This window comes from Bombyx mori, chromosome 11 (assembly GCF_030269925.1).
Source record: "Bombyx mori chromosome 11, ASM3026992v2".
NCBI lineage: Eukaryota > Metazoa > Arthropoda > Insecta > Lepidoptera > Bombycidae > Bombyx > Bombyx mori.
The window spans coordinates 15,559,651-15,574,403 of NC_085117.1; the positions used below are offsets into that span (position 1 = coordinate 15,559,651).

A 14,753-nucleotide genomic window follows, 5' to 3' on the forward strand; every position below is an offset into this window, starting at 1 on the left:
ATGCCGAAGTTACGATTATTGAGTAATTTTCTAACGTTCATGATGAATCCCGGCAGGTTTCGTACCATTGTTGATAGGTGATTTATCGAGTTCTAATATAAATCTAAATCGAAAAATCATTAACTAGAATATAATTTGAATTGTCCTAAAATCTAAAAAAAAAATATTTTTAAATAAGCCGGGTGAAGTAAAGTTTCGGTAAAATGGTGCTAATTTACTGAGACTCCAGTGGATTTTGGGAAAAGCCGAGAAGCCGTTGCTTCCAGCGGATTTGTTGTTACATGTTTAAACTTTATGATAGGCAACATTTACATTTGCAAAATAAAATAATTCACCCAACTACGCTCCTCGAGTTCCCGCCAAAAAGTTCGGCAGACTTGTTTTTAACTTTTGGAAGTAGGTATGTAATCTCTGACTTATATCTACAAGCAGAGGTAAAGGGAAAGTAGGTTATACAGCCAAGTCTGAGCAACATAGGCCAAAAACATGTATTTTAGTCCACCAAACTGTTGGTCAGATCAGATAACTGCGCTCACTGGACTCTCTGTTGCGACCGCCCTGAGAGAAGGCGAAAACCGAAGGAAATGGAATCTGATGGTACAAAGAGCCACAAAGGGCTTTCAGGGACACGACCTTCAGCAATGAAGTATGCGACTAAGAAGAAGCCCAAAAATTAAATGAAACGATCTCTCATAAAATTTCGATATTTACTGGGATAACTTTTCGAGAGATGAACTCGGATTCTCAATTATATGTCATAAAACTTAGAATTATGAAATTCTATCTTTCCTTCACATTTCTCAAATTACAGTCAAAGTTGTGAGGCTAAATATTATCGATTCTGAAAAAATCGCCTACTCTTTTTCACCCAAGAAATAGTAGAACGAAGACAGAGAGAGAGTGAGGGAGACTTAATATTATCGATTAGTTTTTAACATCAACAGCAAACAAAAACTTATTAATAATTTAGGTACTCTAATAGCTTAAAAGCTTTGCCATACATTCAGCGTAAATTCTTAATGAGGAAAGAATTCAACAGCATTCGGTACAATACTAGTGAACAAAGGACCCTAAAAGAGATAGATCCTGAGGTAAATCCTTAGAGAATCAATTCTGTTTCGTGTTACAATCTTAATTTTTCGCTCTATTTTTTCAGTATAGTAATTCAGTTCTCAATGTTATTTGTAACTGGTAAATAAAACTAATCTTGCTATTTATGTGTCTTGAATAAAAATCGACGCTTTGATTTGAGAATTTTCATTTTGATTTGAAGAAAACCTTTTAATCAGCTTCAATAATGGTGATAATTTCGTAATTAGTGTGCAAACACATTTTAAATGGGTACTATAACATTTTTCGGAAAAAGTATTTATCGAATATCTTGGCAGCTTTTAAAAAGGTTACAATTTTTGAAAATAAGGCTTCTGAAACCCTCGAAGCTGTCATTTCTCTTATTCTAGATGAACAGATGGTCTTGTGGCTCTCTTGTTGATGGAGTGACGTCAACATTGAAAAACTACAGCAAACTAAAGACTATTATGGAACCTTATCTGAAGTAAATAAAATATGCTGTATCGCCGCCTCTCAAGTTTTTTTTATCCTAGTAATAAATGGGTGAACGTGATTGCTCGTCAAGACATGCAGTATCTCCTCTTGTGTAAACAGTCCTTGAAATCTAACAATAATAGGTGTAGACGCAGGAACGGAGGATATCCAAAAGGAGAATTCCAAATTCGTTTTACTGTATAATTTCGTATATTTTCGATTTTTTACAATAAAGGTGTATTATTAAGTATACCCTCGATTTTACAAAAAGAGGCTGTTAGTTCGTTACGTTCGAAAGTTATGAAGAATAAATGAATGAAGTCAATGAAGAGAAGTAAATGACAGAATGACGTTTTGCTGTCAATGTGGTTTGACGTATGACGTTTATTGAATTTGTAGATGGCGCTTTCGTCGATGGCAACCATCATTAGCCAAAGGTGTTTTATCCAGAACCACAATATGTATTGTTTCTGAATATACCGCCGGCCTTGGAAGAACCAGCTTCTTCCAAAGTGTGGTCTTCGCTTTACTCGCCCTCTGTATCCTCCGGTTGCAGTGGAAGCGGACAAATCTTCGCAAACGAACGTCTTAAGATGCCAGTAGCAGTCCGAACATCAGCAACCCGACACACGCCATCGTTGCCTGGGAACACCTTAATCACACGGCCGAGCTTCCATTTGAGTGGAGGTAGATTGTCGTCCTTTATCAAGACAAGCGTATCCAGAGCAATATCGCTTTGATTGGTCTTCCACTTCGTTCTCGTCTGCAATTCTACCACGTATTCCTTAGACCAGCGCTTCCAGAAATGTTGTCGCAGCTGTTCGATTCTGTGATAGCGTGTTAGCTGGGAATCCGTAGCCGCCGTCAAGTCTTCGCATGCAGGAGCTGCCAGAGACCGACCGATCAGGAAGTGAGCTGGGGTCAGTGGAGAAAAGTCGTGTGGATCTGTGGACATAGGGGATAGAGGACGGGAATTCAGGACGGCCTCGATTTGTGTTAAAACCGTGCTGAACTCCTCGTAAGTCAAACGAGCATTACCAACTATGCGTCGAAGATGGTATTTACATGAGCGCACCCCCCTCTCCCATAAGCCGCCACAATGAGGAGAATAGGGAGGAATGAATTTTAATTTAATTCCATCGTTTGAAAAAGACTCGACAATAACATTCGAATTTTCAGAAAAAAATGAGAGAAGTTCCTTTTCGGCACCTACGAAATTCTTCCCATTATCGGAAAGAATAATATCAGGCTTGCCTCGTCTACTCATAAAACGTTTTAAAGCCAGTAAATAATCTTTAGTAGTGAGACTAGTTACAATTTCTAAATGAATTGCACGTGTAAGTAAACAAACGAATAAAGCAATGTAACATTTACTAAGTCCAGCACCTCGTCCTCTCCGATTTAGTACATAAACTGGGCCTATATAGTCAACTCCCGTCCGGATAAAAGGGAAACCGGGATCCAAACGCTCATTCGGTAAGTTACCCATTATAGGAGACAAAGTGTTATCTTTATAACGAGTACACGTTACGCATTCGCGAACTACCTTTTTTGCCAAGTTTCTTGCACCTAATGGCCACCAACACTCACGTATGTTAGCCAGGAGAAGCAAAAGGCTAGCATGAAGTAGTCTCATATGTTCGAATCTAAACAATAGCAAAGTAAATCGATGTTTACCGCATAATAAAATGGGATGTTTTTTCTCGTATTGAAAACTAGACGAATTACCAAGCCTACCACTGACTCTAATTATATTATGTTCATCTAAAAACACATTTAAGCCTAATACACGTTTAGTGTTTTTATTTTTAAACGGTAACTTGTTTTGTAAACAATAATGCACGTCCGAAAAAGAATGCATCTGAGCGAGTTTAACTAATAAACGCTGCGACTCGTTCAGCTCGTCGACAGATAGCAAACCGGTTTTGCATTGTGAGCGCTCTCGCTTCATACGCATATTGTAAACAAAACGAAGTACATAGGCACAAACTCGTTTTATTTTAAGAAATGATGAATATCTTTCGAAGTCGAATAAACAGTCGATTAATGTCGTACGGTAAATTATTGTTATTTAAATTAATATGATCGCAATTAATATTTTTATTTACAAAATTATGATCATGTAAATAAGAGGGTCCTGTCCACCATAATTGACAGTGAATTAGTGAATCAAGGTTTAAACCTCGAGATAGCAGGTCAGCAGGATTATTCTTGCTATTTACATGTAACCATACTGAGTCGCCTGTCAATTCGTTTAATTCAGTTACACGATTTTGAACAAAGGTTTTTAATAAATGAGGTGACATGCGTATCCAGCCCATTACGATAGTCGAATCCGTCCAAAAACAAGTGTTAGTAAATGATAACTTTAGCGAATTAATTATTTTCTTATAAAGCCTAGCTCCCAGTAGGGCACCACATAATTCAAGTCGTGGAATGTCGTTTTGAAGAGCAGGACCTGGCAATTGAATGTCGTTTAATGATTTTTGTGACGTAGTCTTCGCACTGCCGTCAAAAATCACGCGAAGTTTAGTAGTAGTACTACTCTCTTTATAGACTCCATGATGAGGTAAGAAAAAATTTGGAGTATCATATTTTTCTACGCGAGTCATATGACCGAGAACTTCGTATTCTTTCATAAATTTATTATACATATCTCTAAAAAATGGCAAACGTTCAAGTTTCCTTTCAAGTACAAAAAAAAACGTTTATTAGCTACTGAATAGGAGTCCCCTAGAAAATCAGCTGATTCCCGTAGCGGTATGCGAACTGAAAATCTACCTTCTTTTTCGCGTTTTGTCGTATTAATAAATAATTCTTCGCATTTATTTTCGTCTTGTGTCAAAATATTCTTTGACACAGATAAATCTTCTATTTCCCAGAACTTACGAAGTTGTAAATCTAACGAATGACTAAAATTACATTGAACTTCGTTTATATTCGAATGGTTAGAGAAGATAGGACCAGAAACCACCCAACCTAACTTCGTATTTAATAAAAATGGACCTGAAGGTAAACGGATCCTACCCTGTTCCAAAAGATCCCAAAATATATCAGCACCGAGTAATAAATCTATGTCTGATGATACATCGAAAGTGGGATCTGCTAGTTGTATATTATCGGGGATATTTAAATGTTCGAGTGAAATGTTTGTCATAGGCAAACTTGAGGTTATTTGAGGTAAAACTAAACAAGATATTCGTTTATTAAAATTGCTTGTTTTAGAACGCATAGAAATAACACATTATTTATTCGTATGTGTGAGATGTTGACCCACACCTGCTATTCGAACAGTGGACTGTGTAAAATTCGTATTTAATCGTTTAGCTAATTTTTCCGATATTAAGCTATGCTGGCTGCCGTTGTCTAACAGAGCACGGGCGACATGATATCGATTATTTTGATCCGCTAGTTCAACCAAAGCAGTTGAAAGTAACACTTGGTTAAAATATGAGCTCCTACCGTCCGTATTATTATTTATCGCATCGGCACGGTAAGCCGCTGAATGCATAGCCGAGAATGTAGGAGCGCATGCCGTAGTGCACACATTCGTATTGCTGCTACTTTCGCTATGTTCGTCTAAATGTAATAAACTATTATGTTTTCGTTTGCACTGCTGGCAAGGGCCGAATATACAATCTTGAATTGAATGCCCTGGGCGCAAGCAATTGACACATAACTTATAATCGTTTACTAATTTTATTCTATCCGTAATTGATAAATTTAAAAACTTAATGCATGTAAACAACTTATGATTATTGTTACACATAACACAGTTGCGCTTTGTTTTATCTAGGTTTTTATTTTTATTAGAGAAATATTTAGTATTGTTAGAGGTAGATACATAGCTATAAACTTGGTTATGTTTAGTTTCATTTATATTCGATTGATTGGACCTAAACTGTGGCTTAGAATGAGTGACATTAATCATTTCTAACATATCTGCCCTATTTCTCAGAAAGGTAAGAAGATCTTCTAGCTTCAATCTATTTGGCTGAGACATAAGGGAACCTTTGTGGTTCTCCCACTCACGATCAGTTACAGAATCTAACTTCGTTACGACTAAATATATGATTAATGTGTCCCATGACTCGGTAGGTTCGTCTAATGATTTTAGAGCACGCAAATTCCTCAAAATTGTATCAATTAACTTTCTTAATTGTAATGGCGATTCTTGTTTTATACATGGAATATTGAATAACGATTTAATATGATTATGTACTAATAATCTGTGATTATGAAACCTATTCTCCAAGAGCTCCCATGCATGAGTGTAATTAGAGGCAGTGAACTCTAATGCACTTATAACCTGTAAGGCTGTGCCACTAAGTGAAGATCTCAAATAATGAAACTTATGAATAGCGTCAAGATCAGACCGTTTATGAATCATAGTTTCATAGGAATTTTTAAACTCCAACCAGTGATCATATGATCCATCGAAAATAGGAAGTTTGATTTCAGGTAGTTTAACATTTAAAGTTTTTGTATTTTCGTTTAAAATATGACTACACTTTTCATTGTTTAAACTATCACTAGTCTCAAAACTTTCGATTAAACATGATGCTGATGCCGTTGTACTAAAATATAATGATTCTATTGATTCAAAGTATTCCAAATGACTAACAATATCTACTTCAGGGCAATTTATTTCTATTTCACTAGCAATATTATTTAATTTCGTAAAATATTCGTTGGCGGTTTGTAATCGCAATTTCATTTCAGCTACTTGTAATTTAGATAAAATGGCATCTTGAAAAGAGTCAACGTATTTTTTAAATTGAGTTAACCGACCTTTTAAATGACCTCTTTGTCTTTTTAATTCTGAAAGGTATTCATCTTTCGACTTTTTTCTAGGAGAAACAGGTAATAGTTTAGAAGTCTCCTCAGTCATTGTGGCGTTTTATGAGAAAACGAAATGCACTTACTTGTAAAAACACCACCAACCGACACAAAGAGTAGGCCGCGCCGACCGATCACGCAACTGTAAGCACAAAACACAATTTTAACACAATTCGCGTAAAGGATGGTTAAAAGATAGGATATCCTGACCGTCGAGTGTCGTAGGTCTCGTAGTCTCGCTGTAGGTCTCGTAATCTTGTCGTCAAAAATCCAAGTCCCGTATATATGCAGATCGCAGACGAATATTCTGCCGTATAATCCGCTTCGCTGGTTGACAATTCTTCTAATCAATCCGTCTCGTAGGAACAAATGTAGACGCAGGAACGGAGGATATCCAAAAGGAGAATTCCAAATTCGTTTTACTGTATAATTTCGTATATTTTCGATTTTTTACAATAAAGGTGTATTATTAAGTATACCCTCGATTTTACAAAAAGAGGCTGTTAGTTCGTTACGTTCGAAAGTTATGAAGAATAAATGAATGAAGTCAATGAAGAGAAGTAAATGACAGAATGACGTTTTGCTGTCAATGTGGTTTGACGTATGACGTTTATTGAATTTGTAGATGGCGCTTTCGTCGATGGCAACCATCATTAGCCAAAGGTGTTTTATCCAGAACCACAATATGTATTGTTTCTGAATAATAGGGATTAGCTAATCTCTATACTTTAACATTATTGCGCCTGTTTCACGAATACATACATATGTACACACAAAATATTTGAGAACTATATATTTTAAAACAGTGTTTACCTTTTATGTATTTTAAATGTAATTTTACGATCCCTTTACCTATATTTTTCGAGACATTACAAACAAACCATGGAAGTCGTCGTGGGATAAGTCGTCCGGTGCATTCGTATCTAGCGATGCAACAGTGTTCGAATCCCGCAGGCGGGTACCAATTTTTCTAATGAAATACGTACTTAACAAATGTTCACGATTGACTTCCACGGTAAAGGAATAACATCGTGTAATAAAAATCAAACCCGCAAAATTATAATTTGCGTAATCACTGGTGGTAGGACCTCTTGTGAGTCCGCACGGGTAGGTACCACCACCCTGTCTATTTCTGCCGTGAAGCAGTAATGCGTTTCGGTTTGAAGGGTGGGGCAGCCGTTGCAAGGTGGGTGGCGCATTTACGTTGTAAATGTCTATAGGCTCCAGTAACCACTTAACACCAGGTGGGCTGTGAGCTCGTCCACCAATCTAAGCAATAAAAAAAATAATAAAAAAAAGTGTGTGTGTCCGCTCCGACGCACGACTGGAGTTTACTGGATATAAAAAATTAAACGAAACAATACGAGAAATAGTTCTATATTACGACAACACGATACACTACAGATTATTAACAAATTAACGAGACACAAAACAAACGACTAACAAATATATGAAAATACAATAATGAGAGAAACGCGCGATCAGTACGAGGCTTTGTGGCGGACTGCCGGCGCAGCAGCCCGGCGTCACCTGCAATAACGCGGCCGCGCGTTGGCTCCTGATTGGCGCGCGCACGCATCACGCAATCAGGAGCCAATCAGGCGCATAACGCATTTCGTGTGACATGCTAGTACGATTTTGATTGGCGCGCGCACGCATCACGCAATCAGGAGCCAATCAGGCGCATAACGCATTTCGTGTGACATGCTAGTACGATTTTGGTCCCCATAATTTTCATACCCCGGGCCTATATATGTAAATCGATTCTAAAGGAGTAAACTCCAATAAAAAATTAAACGAAACAATACGAGAAATAGTTCTATATTACGACAACACGATACACTACAGATTATTAACAAATTAACGAGACACAAAACAAACGACTAACAAATATATGAAAATACAATAATGAGAGAAACGCGCGATCAGTACGAGGCTTTGTGGCGGACTGCCGGCGCAGCAGCCCGGCGTCACCTGCAATAACGCGGCCGCGCGTTGGCTCCTGATTGGCGCGCGCACGCATCACGCAATCAGGAGCCAATCAGGCGCATAACGCATTTCGTGTGACATGCTAGTACGATTTTGATTGGCGCGCGCACGCATCACGCAATCAGGAGCCAATCAGGCGCATAACGCATTTCGTGTGACATGCTAGTACGATTTTGGTCCCCATAATTTTCATACCCTGGGCCTATATATGTAAATCGATTCTAAAGGAGTAAACTCCAAAAACCATGGAGAGTAAACAAACGTTCGTGTCTTAAGTACCGTATTTCTAGGTGTTTACCCCCAAAAAAATAACTAAATTTAACCAATACATCCCAAAAAAAAAATACGTCTACAAAATGTGTAGAAAAATAACAAATATACATTATTGAGTTCACTCTTACTGCTAACGTATTCGCAATAACAACCATAAGTGGCATGAATAACGACTGTTTCCCATTAGGAAATATTATCAAATAGCCTCGGTACGCTGAGTTGGATTAAAGTCACAAATGGAATGTTTTGATGGAAACTAGAATATTTAATTCTGTCCACAAAAGCTGTTTCAATCATAGCATTAGATAATTATTGGTGTCCGCGCTGGCTCTTATTTTAATTAAACCACTATTCTGAAATGGACATCATATACTATATTTATAACTATGGATAATTATTTTAATAATGAATAGATGGGTGGACGAGCTCACTGCCCACCTGGTGTTAAGTGGTTAGAGGAGTCCATAGGCATAAATAACGTCAATTCCGCCACTCGACTTGGGACATGAGTTCTGTCAGTTTTTACGATATATGCCTCCGTTACGTATAACGGGCCCCGTGGGGGGCTCGTGGGCCCCTTAGGCCAACTTGCGGTGTAAGACGACAACGGCCAAAAAGCAGAGCTGCTGACCGATACATTGCAAGCCCAGTGTATCCCCAGCACTCAATCCGCGGACCTTTAAAATTGAGTTGCGCTTGAGGCGTTAGGAGGAGGAGGTGCTCGGGCAGCTGTTAGCAAATCCCATTCCTCCTGGCAGAGCCCGTGCTCGTCTGTACTGGTGAAACGGAAAAGGCCTCCAGACCACCAGTAATCCTTCCTTCCTAAAAAAAAACCTGTAGTTATTATCTGTAGAAATACACAGTGACATTCAACATTACAGAGCGTGTACCGAGATTTTTGAAGGTTTAAGCAATTTACAGAATTGAATCTGGTTAGGCTGAATAAAGCAAAAGTTGAATATAAATCAAATCCGGCCCGCTTAGCTGGCTTACTCTGATCTGATTGACACGAAACTCGCAGAATCACCCGTTAGGTCAATCTGATAATTTTCTAAAAATCTCATTGAAATTGATTAAGCCGTTTCAAAGTTTCACAGGGAACATATGTACATATATTGACTTTTACAAACATAGATTTTAATTTTAAATCCTATCTATGATCTTTCGGCATAATAATTTAAGGGTCGGTTGCCTATGACTTTTTTTATTTTTAATTCCTATCGTGATTTTTACCCATACATTTTACGAGCAGAACTGAGCAATTGATACTAAACATATTTTGAAACTTAGATCATTGACGGGATGTGTATTGTCTATGTATTGTTGTTAAACACAGCTTAACGAGAAACGTTACTAAAGTTTTAATGAAATGAACACTTTGCCTAAACTCAATTACAAAGGTTCCGGGAATACCTTCGTAAGAATTGCCCGATTATTACCGATGCTCACACCTGATGAACTCAGGTCTAACTACTTAATGTAATCACAATAGAAGACTGAACATAATATTATTATGTTATACTACATGAGTTTATTATCTCAAACAGGTATTTACAAGCTCCAGGTTTGTCTTCAATTGTAATCAAAACTACAGAGCCGCAAGATGTTGCGGCACTAGGGACTTAAGCGGAACAAATTTTAACTTGAAGCTCTGGGTTAGAATGTGTGGTGTAGGCGTATTTGGAAGATGAAATGAGTAAGCGACAGAGCTGTTTCACGTAGGAGATAAATCTCAAAATCAATTCCTACAAATTTTATGATATTATTACTTATGAATATAGCTTTTGATATCGAACTAAAATGTATAGCTTACGTGCGTTTTCTTACCTGCATTAGCACTCATAGCTTCTTGTTATAGTTTAACTTGTTGTTCAACTACACTTCCGTTATGAACAAAGCAATAATGTAACAATTAGATCATGTCATAAATAAAAACTCTTAAAGTTTAGGCGTGGTACAGTTTGAAACAACACATCCATTGCCCAACTTGGCGGACTCGCATCATGTTATGCGAACTTTACTTATATATAAGATCAAACTGTGGAGCACGTTTTAATTCTTAAAATTAATTAATAAAATTTACGTAATTACTCATGGTAGGATCTCTTGTGAGTCCGCACAGGTAGGTACCACCACCCTGCCAATTTATACCGTGAAGCAGAGTGGTTACCGTCGCCCATGGACTTCAGCAATGCCAGGGGCAGAGCCAAGCCGCTGCCTACCGTAAGATTAAGGTTTGAAGGGTGGCCGCTGTGACTATGCGTTGGCTATTTCCCTACCTAAGCTGAGAGCCTTGAGAGGCTATATCAGCGTAGCCTTAACTAGTGTGACTATACTGAGACCTTAGAACTTATATCTCAAGGTGGGTGGCGCATTTACGTCGTAGATGTCTGTGGGCTCAGGTAACCACTTAACACCAAGCGGGCTGTGAGTTCACCCACCCAGCTAAACAATAAAAAATTTATTATATAATAATAATAATAATCAATGTTGATTTAAAAAGGTGTTGAAGTAAAAAAATATGGTCAAATACGGCCACGGAATTTGTCTCCGACTATGGACATTATATTAGCGAAGCAGAACATTATAGGCAACATTAATAAATTTAGAATATTTCTTATAATAAGAACACTCACTATTAATTTTATCAATAAGACCGCAAGCTATAACAATGTTAATTATTTTAATCTAAATCATTTGGACAGTATGTATTCGGTGATACGTGTAAACAAACGGAAAAAAACGCATTTAATTATTTTCAGGCGACTCTAGGAATGAACACCGGGCTTTTACGCGGGAAGTAAAAGGCTTTTTATAGCACATAAAATTATTTTCGTATGTTACGCCGACGCAGCCTAAATCACAAGAAATAGCGTTTATGAATCTTATTTGTATTAACGAAAGTGGACACATGGGGTCATTGCTTCCGGTTGCACTTTGCAACGTTAAATGAGCGTCCGTGATCGCGCCGCCTATGATCTACTATTGGAGTAAAGTTTTACTTAGCAATAAGGTGACACTTTACAAAACTCGCATACGGCCTATAATATGCACATATGCAAGTGCGGGGTTCACACACACGGCCCGACCCACATTGACACCCTTCAGTCTCTTCAACTCAGTTTTTGCAGGATAGCTGTGAGAGCGCCGTGGTTTGTGAGAAACGTCCATCTCCACGACGATCTAGATCACAAATCCGTCAGGAAGCTATTAGGCTTCTTCGAATAGACAAGACGGTGGTACCAAATAGACGTGGTATTTGGTACCACCCCTATCTCCTCTTTTTTTTTTATGATTGAAGGATTACTGGTGGCCCGGAGGCCTTTCCAGTTTCACCAGGACAGATGGGCGAGCAAAGGCTCAGCCAGGAAACCCTATCTCCTCCTATCCTCATCCTGCTTCAGCTCTCCAGCTCGCCCATTTATTCAAGTGAAGCTGTAATGACCTACTGGCCAACAGTGATCCCTTTCACTAAAACAAAGCGCGTACTTGAGATAGGAATTAGTTGAAAAGTTTTGTAGCGAAAGTTGTAAATACTTGAAAATGGTAATTATAGTTGAAGTAAACAACACCTTCCGATTTACAGTCAAACAAACTTACAACAAATAAGATCTTCTCGCTTTGCTACTTATTTTATTACCATATTTATAAGTTCCGAGAACGCGTACAGTATAAAACAACACGTAGTAGAAGATCCGACTGATATCTTGATCAGAATCTATTGTCTTGGAACACAACGCAATGTGGAACAATATTGAATTATTTTTGTTGAATGCGTAAATAAATAAACGTATGTCGTGTTTGTGTGTCTCTTACTTATTTATTTATTTAGAATGTAGTTTACTATACACGGCGATGTCAAAAAATCTTTGAAAAGGCAGAAATGGTTTGAATAACGGCTATACAGATCCCTTCAAATCCGAACGCAAACTGCTTCGCCGTAGAAGTGATTAATATTGTGGTACCTTTTTTGTGTGTGTTTTTAGCGAATCTAAAACGGGGCTATTTATTTACCACCACCTCGCCTATTTCTGCCGGGAAGCAGCAATGGGTTTCGGTTTGAAGGATGGGGCAGCCGTTGTAACTATACTGAGGCCTTAGAACTGATATCTCAAGGTGGGTGGCGCATTTACGTTGTAGATGTCTATGGGCTTCAGTAACCACTTAACAAAAGGTGGGCTGTGAGATCGTCCACCCATATAAGCAATAAAAAAAAAAAGGAAATTGTCGGCCTTCATTGTGAAAACCTGTAAACAAATCATTTATCACAATCTGATGTTATTTTACTGAAATATTGAAGAAAATAAATTACATCTGTCGGATTTTGGCAACGTCGACTTATGTAGGCTGTACGAAATTAGGGTCGACGTAAAATCTGTTTTTTGAACAGTAACATTAAGTGGTTCATAATGTTAAGCAGGAGAATTTTGTTTACTATTTATATCTTATTAACGACCCGCCCTCGCTTCGCTTCGGAAACTGTAATTTATTATTGATTTCTCCACTATTTAATGGATGTTGTTATTCATATAAACCTTCCTCTTCAATCACTCTATATATTAAAAAAAAACGAATCAAAATCCGTTGCGTAGTTTTAAAGATTTATGCATACATAGGGACAGACAGATATAGGGACAGAGAAAGCGACTTTGTTTTATACTATGTAGTGATTTATCTACTCGTAATAGTCACCCCATCACCCCATCCACGTGGACTTATATACACATATATACACTATATGTATATACTATAAACCGTAACATAAATAATAATACTGCGATTCATGAAACGGAAAACGCCTTATGTTAGTATTACTCTAAGGGCGTTAATAGTTTTTAATATTAATAACTAAATCGTGATATTTTAGAAAAGCGTTGAACAAAAAAAAATACCCGAAATCCGCAGACCTCTTTCTACTATTTTAATTAGACAAAATAAAAGAAAGCACATGAAATCTTAACGCACTTTAGTAACAACTAGCGGCTCGCTCCGGCCTCGCTCGGGTCATTAACGAAAATTGCAAAATAAAAAATTATAATACACACACAGTAACCCTTATATTCGGGTCGGGTTTCTAAAAATAGAATATTATAATGGTAGTTTGAATAATAATTACTATTTTAATGAGCTTTTATTTTCATTTAAATAATATTTGTTTTTATCATTTTATTATTATTTTTATATTATTATTTTTCTAATTTTCGTAACATTATTGGAGTTTTAGTAAGAATCCCTAATTTAAAAAAAAATTAATATAGCCTATGTCACTCAGGGATAGTATAGCTTCCAAACAGTGAAAGATTTTTTTAAATCGGTTTAAGTTTTTTTTTTTTTTTATGGTTGAAGTATTACTGGTGGCCCGGAGGCCTTTCCAGTTTCACCAGGACAGGTGGGCGAGCAAAGGCTCAGCCAGGAGAGGTGGGATTTGCTAGCAGCTACCCGAGCGCCTCCGAAGGAGACCTAACAGCTCAAGAGTAGCTGCTTCGCGAATGAATCTACTACCGGATCGGAATCGCGACCCGCTGAGAAGATCCGGCGAGAAACTCAGCGAGCTGATTCATGGGTTAGGTTGCACGGCGAACTCTTTGTCGAGTTCGACGAGTACGGTTACCGAGGTCCCTAAGCCTGCTCCTAGTGTTAGAGCTGAAGGCGTCTAATGCAAAGGTTATTGGATCTGATGGATCCGTAAGGACGTGGGTTTAATAGTTTCGGAGCCTATTCAATACAAACAAACAAACATCTTTCTTCTTTATAATATTAGTATAGATAATCTTTTTTTTCTAGTCTAGTCATATACATATATGCAGAGTGTATGCAGTCTTCCTCAAAAGTGATGATTCTTGAAAATCTAAAAAACTAAAACTGCTTTTACCAACATCTTAAATTTAATTTGTCTCAAATTCTAACTATCATCTAGCCTTATTTAGGCTAATTTTGTAAATTTTAAGGTAATCTACTAAATTGAGAATCACTAAGAATGTGTCCACTGACATTTTTCTTTATAACCATTAAGACGAAAACACAACGTTCATGTGTTCTTTAAATCTAAAATGAATAATTAAATCTACTTTTAAGTTTTAGTGTTTATATTTTTAATTTTTTCTTTT

The 14,753-nt window shown here is 37.5% G+C and overlaps 1 protein-coding gene across 1 annotated transcript in view; it reads right to left on the bottom strand.

Moving 5' to 3' along the window:
- Positions 1–2,071: 2,071 nt before the first annotated feature.
- Positions 2,072–14,753, bottom strand: part of LOC119629076 (uncharacterized) — a 32,170-nt gene continuing 19,488 nt past the window's right edge. Inside the window, exons 2-3 of the mRNA XM_038013677.2 lie at positions 6,471–6,526; positions 2,072–2,490 (exon numbers count right to left, since the gene is read on the bottom strand). Of these exons, the coding sequence (XP_037869605.2) occupies positions 2,072–2,490; positions 6,471–6,526 (475 nt within the window). The remainder of the gene's footprint in view (positions 2,491–6,470; positions 6,527–14,753) is intronic.